This window comes from Canis lupus, chromosome 3 (genome assembly GCF_003254725.2).
Source record: "Canis lupus dingo isolate Sandy chromosome 3, ASM325472v2, whole genome shotgun sequence".
Lineage (NCBI taxonomy): Eukaryota > Metazoa > Chordata > Mammalia > Carnivora > Canidae > Canis > Canis lupus.
Genome location: NC_064245.1, coordinates 30,854,117 through 30,869,143, shown reverse-complemented (window position 1 = coordinate 30,869,143; position 15,027 = coordinate 30,854,117). Strand labels below are relative to the sequence as shown.

At 41.0% G+C, this 15,027-nt stretch overlaps 1 protein-coding gene and 1 long non-coding RNA gene across 5 annotated transcripts in view; both read right to left on the bottom strand.

The window, feature by feature from the left end:
• Positions 1-475: 475 nt before the first annotated feature.
• Positions 476-1,851, bottom strand: LOC118354226 (uncharacterized). Its single transcript, XR_004814328.2, has 2 exons — positions 1,273-1,851; positions 476-960 (listed from the first exon to the last, which is right to left on the bottom strand). It is a non-coding gene; the product is annotated as an uncharacterized LOC118354226 (long non-coding RNA).
• A 1,199-nt stretch (positions 1,852-3,050) lies between these two features.
• The window catches only part of CERT1 (ceramide transporter 1), a 104,786-nt gene continuing 92,809 nt past the window's right edge, over positions 3,051-15,027 (bottom strand). For all 4 annotated transcript variants that reach the window (XM_025437437.3, XM_049108371.1, XM_049108370.1 and 1 more), the window contains 4 exons: positions 11,904-12,032; positions 11,220-11,349; positions 9,937-10,073; positions 3,051-6,132 (listed from right to left, as the gene is read on the bottom strand). In XM_025437437.3, coding sequence (XP_025293222.1) covers positions 9,946-10,073; positions 11,220-11,349; positions 11,904-12,032 — 387 coding nt within the window. In that variant the 3' untranslated portion in view covers positions 3,051-6,132; positions 9,937-9,945. The remainder of the gene's footprint in view (positions 6,133-9,936; positions 10,074-11,219; positions 11,350-11,903; positions 12,033-15,027) is intronic.

Here is a 15,027-nt window from a genome sequence, read left to right as displayed (position 1 = left end):
CTTCTTGGGGAGGACGTTCTAGCATAGGCGCAGCTGGCCGCTTGAGAGGCTGAGTGCCCTCTGCTGTCGTTAGAGTGAAAGGTGTGTAGGAGCCACCCCAGAACCAAGACCCAGATACTGGAAAAAGTTTGAATTTTTCTCCTGAACACGTGTATGGTCCGCCCCTGCCAGAGCGGAGCAGGCCGGACAGGTGACCGCGGAGAGTTTTCGTGCCCTTTTCTGCTCCGGTGATCGGATGAGCAGTGGAATGCATATGGAGGGACAGGATTTTTCTTCATCTTGGGAAAGGATAGGGAATTAAATTAAAAGGTACGTCATCTCCTGTTGAGGGTCTGAGTTCAAACGACACAACAGCAAGACACATCAATACAAGTGCACTGTGTACATAAGTCTGAAATAAGAGCAGTTAATTCATTATAGAATTGTTCTTTTGAAAGACTAATGTTTTTCAAAAACGTTCTGCTACGGATAAGACTTGAATTTATTAAAAATTAACTTTACTCGCTTAGCAAAAATAATGAATAACCTCTACACTGGAAGCCGAGAGGATCACAAATGATTTAGCCTACAGTTAGATTTTAACGGATTACTTTTTCATGCTGATGTACATGGAACTTTCTGCACCGTCTTTTCTTTTCCTCCTGAGGAACTTTGAGAGCTACTGACAGAGGCCTGGGTACTCCTGTGTCAGGATAGAAATTTTCAAGCAGCTGCTCCCTGAGGCCAATGGAAGAGCCTTGGGCTGTACCCGCAGGATTCAGGAGGCTGACCAGAGTGCTCCAGGCCGGTGGTTCTCCCACTGGAGTGCACCGCAGGGGCACCTGGAGGACTGGTCAGAAGGTGGATTGCTGGGTGGGCCCCAGGCTTTTGATTCCCTTGCTCTGCGCTGGGCCAGGACTTGAGCGATTGTCTTGCTGCTGCACCTGCTCTAAGGGTTTCAGGGGGAGGTGCCTGGCATTCCTGCAAGGGTATGAGCGGGGGTCTCTTCACTGCACAGCCCTGGAAGGCCCCTTGGGTTGGCCCGCTGCCCCTAATAAGATGGAACTAGAACTCATCGTAGAGATTGTGAACTAGTTAGTGTAACTAACCGACTAGAAAGCACGTTTGGAGTGGGTGACACCCCCATCCCCCAAGTAAAGGCTCCGCATCTGTAGCCTTCTGGTCCCCTCCCTCTCCTGCCCCCCTGGTCTGTCCTGCCCTCCCGCTTGCTCCTTCCCCCTCCCAAAGGGCCAGTAAAGGGGGAGGGAGAGGGGTAGGCAAACCTGTTACCACTCGTCTCCCCTCTGTGACCTTGTCGCCCCAAAGTGTGACTTTGTAGCAGGACTTCTCGGGGTTTGGGGTTTGGGGTTGCAGCCCCGGAGCAGGAGCAGGAGCGCTCAGGCGAGGGCCCTGGGTCCTGGGTCCTGGTGGGGGAGCCGCGGGGGGCCCGGCCGCCGGCCCTCTGCTCTGCCTCCACCCGGCTTCGTGTTAGGAGCGCGGGTCCCAGCGGGGCGCCCCTCGCAGCCCCCGCGCCCGGCGTGCGCCCGGGTCCAGGCCCGAAGCCTCCGGGCGGCGGGGCGGGTGGGCCCCGGGTGGGCGGAGGTGATGGATATCCTCAGGTCAAAGGCTGCGGGTCCTCGTGTCCTGGTGCGTGTCGCCCGCAGCGTCCTCGGGGTTGGACGGGATCCGCGGGCCCCTGGGAGCGCCTCCCCCGACGACTTCGGGGGCCTGGGGGCCGCACGGTAATGGGGGGCCCGAGGACGAGGAGGGCGGCCGGGGACCGGGGTCGGGGGGGTCGTGGGGCCCCGAGGAGCGGCCCGGACGCGCCGGCTCAGCCCCGGGCCCCAGCTGCGTCCCCTTGGGGCTCGGTCCCCCATGTCCCGGCGAGCGGCCCGCGTGCACCTGCTGTGCGGCCTCGTTGCCCGACGCAGGAGCGCCCAGGGCACTGCGGACCCCGGGCCCGGCGGGCGGCGTGGCCGGAGCCCCGCGCTGTGTCCGTGGGCAGCTCGGGGCCGCCTGTGCGGGTCCGCGTCCCCCGCCCCGTGCTCGTAGTGGCCCCGCGGAGCTGCCGACGGTCCCCGAGGGGCGCGGGCCTGCGGCGCGGACGGTCCCGCGTGGGGCAGGGGGTTCGTGGGCGGCCGGGCGGCGCACCTGCTGGCCACGGGCGGGCGGGCCGGGGCGCGGGGGGTTCTGGTGACGGCCCGGGAAGCGTCCCCGTTGGGACCAGGCCCGCCCCCGCTCCCCGTCCCCGAGGCAGGCTCGCGGAAAGGGCGCTTTTAAATGGTAACAGCGCCCAGGCCGACAGGTCCCGTCGGCGGCGGCCAAGTCTAAAGTCTAGAAGATGCCACGAAGCCAACTCGGCTCGAAATAGGCTGGTTCGAAGGACACGTCGTTGCGGGTTGTAGCTCAGGCCAAGCCGGAGGCAACAGCGCAGGGCCCAGGGCTCCAAGGGCTCCCGGGGGACGACGGGCGGCGAGGCCTCGCGTCCAGCCCCGCGGCCGAGCCCAGCGTGTCCCGAAGCCGCAGCAGCCTCAGGGCCTGCCCCGGGGCCCAGCGCCCCGCAAAGCCCCAGAGCCCGGCTTGCGGCCGCTCCAGAGCACACACTCCCCGGGTGTAATAAGTGGAGCTGCATCATTTAAATAAATAAGTGGGGATTTATTTAAGGGGAAGTACGGGTAGTTGAGTTGTAAGCGCATGACTCCCACTGTACTTTCACTAGAAATACCCAACTGCATAGGCCTTTACTTTCTAGCAATTTCAAAAAACTCTGGACCGGCTTCCGCAGTAAGAATTTTATTTCACACCGTGACCCACCACACACACACACACACACACACACACACACACACACACACACACACACGAAGGATTCACAAAATACAAAAATATACACAATCTATTCCACTCTCTTCTATATTGACTAAAAAAATTTTTTTTACATGGATTTCTTGATCCCTAACTGGATTATAAATAACCCAGTTTAATAACTATTGAAGTCGAGGTAAGTTCTTAACTTACCCAGAATTATCAGGCAGCATTTTGGGGTTAAGGAAAACAATCAAACAAGTATATTTGTCCATAATATTTTAATACTTTTCCACTTTTAAATACTGGTTTTAATTTTGTGATTGTAACATGGAAGATCCAACTTTATTATTTTTTAAAAACATCAGGATCATAAAGCTATTATAGAATAGTTACACTCTACACACTCCCAAGGTACTTTAAAATGATTATGTTTTGAGTTTGTAGATGAACAATGACGGTAATCCAAATACATTGTCTGTACAACTCGGACTAAATACTGGTAAAAGTGTTTAACTGGACAAACAATTGATAAGCTTAAAGATAACGGGCACATTTTCACAAGAGAACCAGCTCAGCCCAACTAAAATTTTCTTAATAGCAGCTGACACTGATGCTGTGTAGGTGTACAAATCAGCCTATGACACTGAACGAGTGGAAAACCTGCTGCTCGTCTCCCTTATCCTGTGTTCTTACGCCTTCTCCCAGCCATCCCCTCCTTGGTCTGGAGGTCTTTGTGGCAATCCCAAACCAAGAGCTGCTGCGACCACCCTCCGCCTCAGAATCAGCAGTCCTGAATTCCAAGTGAATCACTGTGCTCCCTTGTCCTTGGACAGCGGGCATTCAGGGACAAAACCCATCATTACCAATATTTTTCAAGTTTCTATCACAGTACAAAAGAGTGAGTAGAAAAGAGAATAAAAAGGTAATTTTTTGCTTTTGGGAAGGGAAGTAAGAAATTAGGGTGTTTGGGAAAACATCATGTCTATTCAGACACTAACAATTAGTCATAGAGAAATAATTCTAGAGGGGCCGAATATTGTTTAAAATGGCTAGTACCTCTCCAACTTTTGACCTCTTAGAACTTTTTTTGTATTCCCTATTTCTAAATCTGATCCGATGGGATTAACTCTAGTGAAGTACCTGTACAATTATCTAAAGGTAAATGTATCTTTTTATTCTTTTTTTAATACAAATATTTTTAGTGTGATCATTTCATTTACAGAATTGCAAAAGTGTATCATTAACATTTAGTGCAAATGCAACTAATGGTAATTAGATTTAGACACTGCTTTGTGAGCCTTCCATACCTTGAACATGAAGCTAGCTCTCCAATTTAGTTATGAGAGAGTTACTTGTTCCTGTTCATGATAGTTACCAGACATGGCAAACAGAGAAACATTTATACTGGGCGTAGAGAATTTTTTTGAAGATTCCCATCAGCGGCTATGGTGAATAAACCTTCCCGCCCCCCAACCCTCCCACACTCCCATCCCAACCCCACAGCTGATTGTAAAATAAAATACACATTTGAGGTATAAACTTTTCTTTTTTAAACATCACAATATAAAATGCTAACTGGTGATGTCGTAAACTCATATGATAATTTGTCTTATTTGCCTTACTAGCATTACCACCATATAGGCACTTTTCCACACAGTCAAATTATGAACAGCGTTTTTCTGTAATAAGGCATATTCCATACACATCATTTAGAGAAAGGTAAATTAAAAAATAGAAAAGATTTATGGAGCATGAAATCTGCGTGCATGTAATATAAGCCTATGTTTTATATGTATTTTTCTCTCTGTACAGAATAATAAATACCACTATATCTGATGCAAGTAATTCACTTCCAGGATTGTGCATATTAAGTGACCAGACTAATCCCATCATTAAATTATCACCTTGCATTCATCATTAAGACTCCATTACCATGTACGAAATATATACAGGACACGTTCCAAGTGATACGACTTTCTGCTTTACAAAATGGGTCTCATTTCTGTGTTTCTACAGAGATGAACAAGTCAGCAAAGCATCTACAAAATGCCTCTGACTGATGTAAGCACATTTGTGCATAAACAGAATGAAGACTGTGAAGTGGGCAGTCATTTCTACTTCAGTGAGTACCATTCCTTGCCTCAACTCCATGCTTCAAGGTTTTTCACAGAGGCCTAAAACTAAAGAAGGTATTTTACATTTAAGTTCTTATAGCAACTAAGGAAAGAATTTCAGTTTGAATCACATGGAATCCTTTACTGCTCCGCTGAAAATTCTGAGCAAAGAGGCAAACAGGAGCACTGCTCACGTTTTCTAAGCGTATCTTGCAACATAGCCTTGAAAGGAACCCAAATCAGAAGAAGCAACAAACATGCCTGTTACGAATACCAGACACACTGAATCAAATGTCAAACCAAAACAGCCTGATTTGCTGTAACAATACCATATATCCTCTTATAAATTTCAAGAAAACATGAGCTCGTTTTATCCTTATCACTGTACCAGAAAGTAATTTATACCCACAAGATTTTTATGTTTCTGTTTGGAGGCAAGCAGAACCAATTTAGGAATTACCAAACTGTTTGGAAACAAACTGAAAAAAAATCTGTAGCACACAGTATACAACTAAAAATACAATAGAAACAAAGATACCTGGGGGAAAAAATAAAGCTTTTCATTCTTTCCCCGTCAGAACCAAGGTTCTTCATAGGAGTAAGACTATAGAAAAGGCAAAATCACAGGTTATTGACAGCCCTCAGTTATTAAGACACGTGACAACATGAATCATTATAGAAATCAGCAGCAATGAATTCTAGGATTATACAAAGCAAAAAAGTCAAAAAATTCTGAACACATATTTAACCATAGGCCTGAAAAAAGAGCCCCATCCAGATATTTGGTGCACAGAAAGCACATGCCCCATATGCATTCAACTTCTGTGCTTTTCTTTTGTGCACAAAACCTGATACAAATGAGGATCTTAGGCTGGACCATAGTAAATTAAAAATTCTGAAAAAGTTCCCAAAAATTAAAGCATCAATTCCTAGTTGTGATTCAAAGTTGATTTTTTTTCTCTTCTAGGAGCAAGCAAATAAAAATATAGCCATATACATGTAATTTTTACATGTATTTATAGTTAAATGCTGAGCGAGGAGATCTAGCAGGAGACAGCTAGTGTTAGATGTTCACCTTTGCTATTGCAATATTTCTTCATTTTTGTACACAAGGCCAGGGTGTTGGGCCACAGACAAGGCTATATAGATCCTATGTTCCAGCTTAGAGCATTCAATTTTGTTTTTTATTTTTTCTTCCAACACGGAATGTCACACAGCCTTGCTTCAGTCACTGCAGGAAAGAAAATAAGTAAAAAATTAAGCAATATATTATTACTAACAGCTGTAAGACTACCCAAACAGGTTCCTCCTACCCTCTGAATTCATAGAATGCAAAAATCTCTCTTAAAACTGTATGCTTTCAAGAGTTTCACTTTCAAAAACAGAAAATTATAAACCTCACATACTTGAAATTTAGCAAGGAATAGAAGACATAAGGAATGTTTTGAAAGCTAGAAAAAAAGGGAAATACGTCATAGATAAGCAAGGAGGGAATAAACTAGAGGTCTCTGGATTTATACCCCTAAAGCCAAAATCTCTTTCTTCTTGGTCTTCAATAAAAATTATTCAATACCATTTATCAAGAATTCACAAGTTGTATGTAAGCTCTAGGAACAAACATACTCAGACATTGCCACATGAATTTAAGAGTTCTGACTACGAGGGGCGCTTTGGTGGCTCAGTTGGTTACGTGTCTGACTTTTAATTTTGTCATCAGGTCAAGCCCTGTATCGGTCTCTGCACTGAGCGTGGAGCCTGCTCAGTTATGATTCTCTCTCTCCTTCCCCACCCAGCTCTCTCTTTAAAAAAAAAACAAAAAGAGAGAGAGAGAGAGAGAGAGAGAGTTCTGACTGTAAGTTTTAAGTATCTTTAGACCTCATTCACTAATCATGGAATTTCGCTGAGGATGATAAACACTATTGAAAGTTACTATTTTTTCATCACCAAAATTAGAAAGGATAGCTTTCCTAAGCTTTTAATGCTAGGATCCACTTCATACATACCTCTTTCCAAACATTATGAAACAAGTATTACATCAGGTAAACAATGATTTTTTTCACCATGTATTAGGGTTTGAATCTGGTTCTTTGTCAGAAAGCAGCTCAACTGGACTGAAGGCCAGAGCTGAGTTTTGGCCAGGGAATCTTTTCAGGTCTGTCTCTACATACATACACAGACGCCTAAAAACAATGCTTCCTCTTTCCTCTGAGATGAATTTCAATCCCAGCCCTCCAGGTACTGTGTGCACATGTACACAGATGCACATACAGACATACACACAAACAGGTCAATAAAAACAAGCCCCCAAATCCAAGAGCTCCTGAGGCAAGTGTTAATAATATTAGTATGTATTTTTCAAATGCTTAAGTTTTATTTTTAAAATTTTTTTTAAAGATTTTATTTATTTATTCATGAGAGACAGAGAGAGAGAGAAAGGCAGAGACACAGAGGGAGAAGCAGGCTCGATCCTAGGTCTCCAGGATCACGCCCTGGGCTGAAGGCGGCGCTAAACCGCTGCGCCACCCGGGCAGCCCGAAAAGTTTTCCTTAAAGATTTTATTTATTTATTCATGAGAGACACACAGAGAGAGAGAGGCAGACTCCATGCAGGGAACCGGACGTGGGACTCGATCCCAGGACCCCGGGATCACAACCTGAGCCGAAGGTAGACACCCAATTGCTGAGCCACCCAGCGTCCTGAAATGCTTAAGAAAATTAATCTTCTTTTCGAACATAGTTCAGAGCATGTTCTACATATAACTGCATTTTGATTTCTTTTACTTAATACATAGTTATATTTTCTGCCCTGCTTGTTAGCAAGGCTCAAGGTAGAGGTGAAGAAGAGAGAAAGCAGATTATAGCTGCACACTTGGTCTTGATTAGAGTAAATAGCATTCTTCAGAAATCTTAAGGCTGTGGGGAGAGATACCCAGTTAAGTCGGGTGACAAGACTGCTACCATCAAGTGGCATCAGGTTTCTAGTTTATTTGAGGTAACAGCGCAGAGATAGACCAGCAAACTTCATGTCCAGATCTAGCCATAACAATTCTAAAGTACACGGTATTCTAGAAATCACCAACACATTTATGCTTGCAGAGAGTCTCTCAGAAGTCAGGCTGCATCCTAGAACACTAACCATTCAGATAAGACCAGAGCCTGTCTGACATTTTCAGGTGAGCTTTTTCCTGGAAAAAGCTAAATATCTACCATGTCACTGCAACAACTCTTATGTTACCATCTGATTAAAAAAACCTCAAAGGCTAAATTTATTAAGAAAGGCATTCTATAAACCAGAATCAGCATCAGAAACCAGAATTAGTTAATAATATGTCACTATATACTTATTGAACATATTCTTTTATCTAAAGAAAGTGACTCACAAATATACATGTCTCAGCCAATGACTTAATATTCCATGTAGGTAAGAATGAGAGGACATTCATATATACTTGTGGCTTATGAATTCTACTTTGGTAATCTCTATTAAAAATTTAAATGTTGACACATACTGAGAGTTCATAGAAACAGAACTATACAAATTGTTCTCAAATGGACCAAGAAATGTTCAAACTATTTATAATAAGAGAAATACAATAAAAACTACACTGAGAGTGGTTTTGCCTATCAAGGTGGGAACAATCCACATTGTTTCATACACTGTGTGAGAGGGTACAGGGAAACAGGCACTCAAATGTCTTATTGCTGGCGAGACGGTAAGTTAATAAGACCTCTCCGGGGGGGGGGGGAGGGTGGAGCAATACCTACATTACAAATGCACAACCTTCCCAGAGGTGCTGGCAGTGTCATATCTGGTAACTTATTCCACATAAAACTTGCAAGTGGATATAACTATTAACATTGTTCTAGCAAAAACTGAAAACGACTTCAATACCTAGCAGTGGAGGACTGGTTAAATTATGTACATCTATATGATGAATACTGTATAGCCACAAAAAAATAAGGAGGTGGTCCATGCTGTTAAGCAGAGACCTTTAAAGTAAAGTAAGTGGAAAAACAAGATGCAGAACAGCGTCTTTTGAACAACAACAAAAGTGTATGGGTGGGAGGAATACACCTGTATTTGCTTATTCAGGCTTAAAAAATTCTCTGGAAAGATACACAACAAACTACTAACAGGAGTTATACTCTTTCATTTGGGGCTGGAGGGAGGGCAAAACTGCGTGAGTAGGGGGCAAGGGATCAATTTCACTATTTATCTTTTCACACTTTTTGACTTATGAACCATGTTAACATCATTTCTTTAAAAAACCTAAAGATTCCAGCTCTTTGTGCAAAGACGTTCAGCATGGCACCAACAGTCAAAATATGGGACCACATTACTGTGGGACTGGGTAATAAATTCTGCAACATTCATATAACCAATACTAAAGGAATGAGACAGTTTTATATGTCTCACATCTTTATATCCAATAACAGTCAAGATATATTGTTAGGGAGAAAAATCAAGTTGTACAACAGTAAGTAGAGAATAAACACATTTTTAAAAAATAATTAAGAATATATGTCACTCACAACATACATAAAAAAGTATGGAAGAAAAGACAACGAACCTAATTTCTGGGAAGGGAAAAAAATAGGGAATTTATACTGGAATTCCATGGCTCCATAATGTTAAAATCTCTTTGCATAAGCAAATACATCTAATATACGCAGAAAAAAAACATGTTTTAAAGGCTAAAAACTACAATTACAACTCTGTCTGGGAACATCTCAAAACACAGAAACTACTTCTAACAATTAACTAGATTTTAGTTTCTGCAGAGTCGTATTAGTCAAAGTTTTTTTTTTTTTTTAAATATTTTATTTATTTATTCATAGAGACACAGAGACAGAGAGGCAGAGACATAGGCAGAGGGAGAAGCAGCTCCATGCAGAGAGCCTGACGTGGGACTCGATCCAGGGTCTCCAGGATCACGCCCTGGGCTGCAGGCAGCGAGGCAGCGTTAAACCGCTGCGCCACCGGGGTTGCCCTTAGTCAAAGTTTTTAAAAAAGAATAACATATATCTTCCAGTACCTGTTAACACTAGAACAGAATGGGTTTTCCTGCAGTTTTTTCTTGGACATAAGACGTAAAACGTTTTAGAAACTTCGGATACTCTCGCTTTGCCACTGCCCTTAATACTGAGGCTGGTGCCCATCCTCCAGGGTTCACTGCAAGATAAAGGGAAATTAAAACCTGTTGGGATACAATTCTCCATTTGTATGTAAAACACTCATTTTGTTCCTTTGCTTTTAAAAAATTTCTCACAATGGAACAGTTAACATCTCTTAAAATTCTGACCATTAATTCCTTCATGCTAACCACCACACAAGAACACATAGCAAATAAGAAGGCACCTATTACCTATCTGAGATGTTCTTGGCTCCCTAAATTATAAGCAAATCTTAATATAGTAACATTTTAGGTTATGTAAGATAGATTTGTCACTCTTACTATAATCAAATAATACATCACTCAGGCACAACTGTCTCTTAAAACACCGTAGCAGTTGTGTCCCCGTAAAAAGAAGGCATGAGGATTTGATTAGAGGGACTCCAATGACTACTGCAGGTGGGAAGTAGGTTAGAAGAATCCTAAGCAGGCAATTATCCAGGAAACAAAAAAAGCCTGACAATGAGAAACAGAACTGTTCATTTCCTTTACTAGTATTGCTTATATTCCTAACTATACATGTATTTTATTAGACAAATATGTAACAAGATTTTTTTTTTTAAGATTTTATTTATTTGAGAGACAGAGTGAGAGAGAGAGGATGAGCAGGGGGAGGGAGAGACAGAGAAGGAGAAGCAGACAGACTCCCCACCAAGCAGGGAGCCCGAAGCGGGACTCAATCTTTGGATTCCGGGATCATGATGCAAGCCAAAGGCAGATGCTCAACTGACCAAACCACAGGTGCCCCTATAGTAAGATGGTTCGTAAAGCCAAGCATATGTGAAAGTCATCTAGAGATGGAAGTATTAAAATGTATCTACCTAGCCCCAGCCTAAAAAATTCTGATAGAGTAGTTCTGGGATCAAATTTAGACGTGACTATTTTCAAAGTTTCCTGATAATTTCAATACACATCTCCTCAAATTAAAAATTACTAATCTAAATGATAAAAACTAAAAAGGCTTTTAGATTATAAGAAGAAAATCTGGGGTGCCTAGCTGGCTCTGTTGGAAGAGCATGTGTCTCTTGATCTCGGGGGTCAGGAGTTGTTGCCACATGTTGGGTGTAGAGATCACTAAAATAATAGTGAACGACTGAATGAAAATCTACATGCCCAAGTAGCAAAAGAAACCCCAAAATACATACCATTAGCTACATATGTAATCTTGCATAGAATGTTGTCCCTGCTGATCTCCTGGTTTCCCTCTGGTGGGCTTACCAAGGTTTGACAAATCATAGCAATATTTATTTTGGCACGGACACATCGATTGTTTAGCTGCCAAAACAAATAACAGAAACGAAACATCAGTGCAGTAGATGCTTAGCATTTTATAATCCCTAATGGTCTAATACATTAGGTTATCTAAAACTAAAGCTCATCAACATCTCCAACAAATCTTATAAGCACCAATAAATAAAACAAGCTGTTATGACATCAGGAATGTTTTTTCTCTCCTCTTAAGCAGTAGATGGAGCTAAACTGAGATAGAAACCACAGAGGTTTTGCTAGCAGTTGATCATGGCTGGAGAGGGAACTGTGGAAAGCAGCCTTCCATTATTTACCCATTCAGTTCTGTTTCCTCTAACTTCAGGAGGAAAAGAAAACAGCCCCTGCTGGGTGGGTGTTCACAGCCATGACTGCTGTACTTGGGTAACACATGGGCTATCATGTCCCAAGAAGCCAATTCAACAGAAAACAAAATCTAAGAAATGTTATCAAGTATTTGTGTGTGTCCTATGTGTTTATCACTTTCGTTCTGCACTGTATATTTAGCTTCATACTGTACAACTATACACATTTATATAAATGCATTATATAAATGCACTTACAGGAGCACTGTCATGATCCACAGAAAAATTACACACTATCCAAGTTTCAGGGTCATTTTCAGTCAAGGCTGGTATTTTTCGAATGGCAGAAAGATATAATACATCTCGCTGAGAAGCAGGCCACACTCTCTGTGGAAGAAGTAAAAATCTTTCAAAAATGTGAACTACTTTTAAATTCCTATGTAATATGAAACTGACAGAGAAACAAATGTAAAACCAATAAATAACTTAGGCAAAGGTAAAAATCTGTCAAATTTTAAATGGACAGTATCTGAAAGTACCCAGCAAAGTAAATTATGAATACTGAATTAATGGCTTTGCAGAATAATAATAGCATCAAAGGGATAATCTTTTTTTTTAATTGTGGTTATATGTAACAAAAATTTTTACCACTTAAAGCATTTTTAAGAGTATAATTCAGTGACATTACATTCATAATATTACATAAACATCATCATTTCCAAAATTTTTTATCAACCTGAACAGAAATTCTGTACTCAATAAGTAATTAATTCCCCATTATTCCCTCCCAAAGACCCTGGTAATGTTCTATTTCTATTTATTTATTTATTTTAGATTTTTAATTTACTTGAGAGAAAGAGCACCAGCGGGGAGGAGAGTGTTAAGCAGGCTCTCCGCAGAACAGAGAGTCAGCCACAGGGGCTCTATCCCCAGGACTCTGGTTGGAATCACGACTGGAACCAAAGGCAGAGGGAGATGCTTAACCAACTGAGGCACTGAGGCGCCCCTAACATTCTGCTTTTCAGTATTCAACCTCTGTTTAAAGTGTTCAGAGACTTAAACACTAAGATTTCAGTGTAAGAAGACTGCTCCTTTGACATCGTAATCACATCTGAAGAATACCAAATCAATTAGACTGAATCTTTCAACTTTATGGTATGCAGGGAGACACATCATGTTGGGATGATAATGGAAATGAGATTTGTGAAAACAGACTGTGTACTTTTAAATGACAGAAAATATACACTGTGCCTTTCCTAATTGTTGAGTATAATAACCAACAACTCAATGTCAATACAACACGAATCATTTGGAAAGTGAAATGGTTCATATATTAAAGATAATAAATTTCACAAAATACGTGAAAGCAGTGCTGAGCACTGCTATGTGAAGCTAGTAATAAAGGAAAATTTGTGTTAGAATTAATGAATGCAAGTCCACAAGAATGAGAAGATGAAAAATTAAAGAGTGAGAATGACTTAAATATCAGGAGAGAAGTAGCCCTCTTTAAGATCAAATTATAAAATAAGCCACATTTAAAGGAAAAGTTGTATAGCATTACTGAATTTTTGGAAAAAAAATTATACCAGGATAATTTGTTTATTTAAACATTTATAATTCTAACTTAAATTTTGTTACATTGAAGAGACATTAATAGTTTTTAGCTTTATTTTTCAAAAAGTGATTGTAATACAGCTTATTTAAATCCTTCCCTCAAAAAAAAAATAAAATAAAATAAATAAATAAATAAATAAATAAATCCTTCCCTCCATCTACTATTTACGAAGTGAAATATTTTCAGCAGACTGTTTCCCAAGATCAATTGTCCTCAGATTATAAGATTCTTCTATGTCATTTCTATTGATTCCAAATTAAAGGCCGTTAATCGGTATTTTTAACATTTACTCAACTTTAAGCTTCCCTTGGACTCCCCAAATCTGTATGCTAAAGCAGAATCTTTGTTGTTATACACTTCTTTTTTAATTGAAGCAAAGTTGACCTATAATGTATTTTTTACACATTTCTTAAGCAGCTACCATGTAAAATCAGGCCTACCTCATAATCATTACATTTAAGATGCCCCACATGACAAAACTGAGTTCAGGAAATACCTAACAAACCCACAATATTTTCATATATTCAACCCAATTAAAAAGTCATTTATTTTTTTATTTTTTTTAAGATTTAAAAAAATTTATTCATGAGACACACAGAAAGAGGCAGCGACAAAGGCAGAGGGAGAAGCAGGCTCCCTGTAGGGAGCATGATGTGGGACTCGATCCCAGGACCCCAGGATCATGAGCCAAAGGCAGATGCTCAAACTACTGAGCCACCCAGGTGCCCCTAAAAAGTCATTTAAAGAAGAGAAAAAGGAAGCACCTATTGAATTATTGTATTTCTTACATAACATAAAATATTACATTGAATGGATCTTTCTAAAATTATAGGTCCTTTTTATTATTTTCCTTTTTAAAAATTGAAGGTTATATTATTTTCAGGTATACAACATGCTGATTTGACCATTTTATATATTACTCAGGGCTCACCACAAAAGGTGTAGTCACCATCTGTTATTGTAACCTTATTACAAATATTACTACCTTTCCTATGCTCTACTTTTTATAACTGGAAGTTTGCACCTCTTAATTCCCTTCATTTATTTTCCCCTTCCTCCCACATACTATCCCCATTTATTGTTTTTTACACAATATATTACTCGGCAATTTTCAGGAAACAGAGAAGAATAAGGTAAGAGAAATATTAATTCTTTAATTTTAAATATCTAAGAATAGCAGAGAAAGAGATGAAGGAAAAGTGAAATGAAAGTGAACTAATTCAGGGGCACCTGGGTAGCTTAGTTGGTTAAGCATCTGCCTACAGCTCAGATCACAATCCCGGGGGTCCTGGGATGAAGCCCTGCACTGAGCAAGTTGCTCCATAAGGAGTCTGCTTTTCCTTTTCCTTCCTGCTCATATTCTCTATCTCTGTATCTTTCAAATAAATAAATAAATAAAACCATTTAAAAAAGAAAAAAGAAAAGGAAGAAAGTGAACTAATTTAAATGACGTTTCTGTGTGCTCTGGTATATGACCAACTTCTTAATAGTTATGCTTAGCAATTTCCCCATGCTTTCAGATAATCCACTTACATGACTTAACATACATACTTTCCATTCCCTTCATTACCATGGTCACAGGAAATGCTGATTCACTTTTGTATTTGGTAATGATCATTTACCGCCTATAAAGACTAGACGCTACAAAAATATTTAACAGGATTTCAGTATTTTCTAAATTTTAAGTGGACATAACTAACTGGAGATCTTTATCAAACACACTGTTCCTGGATATTTCTCAGGTTCTTGTCTTAGGTTCAGCTTTGA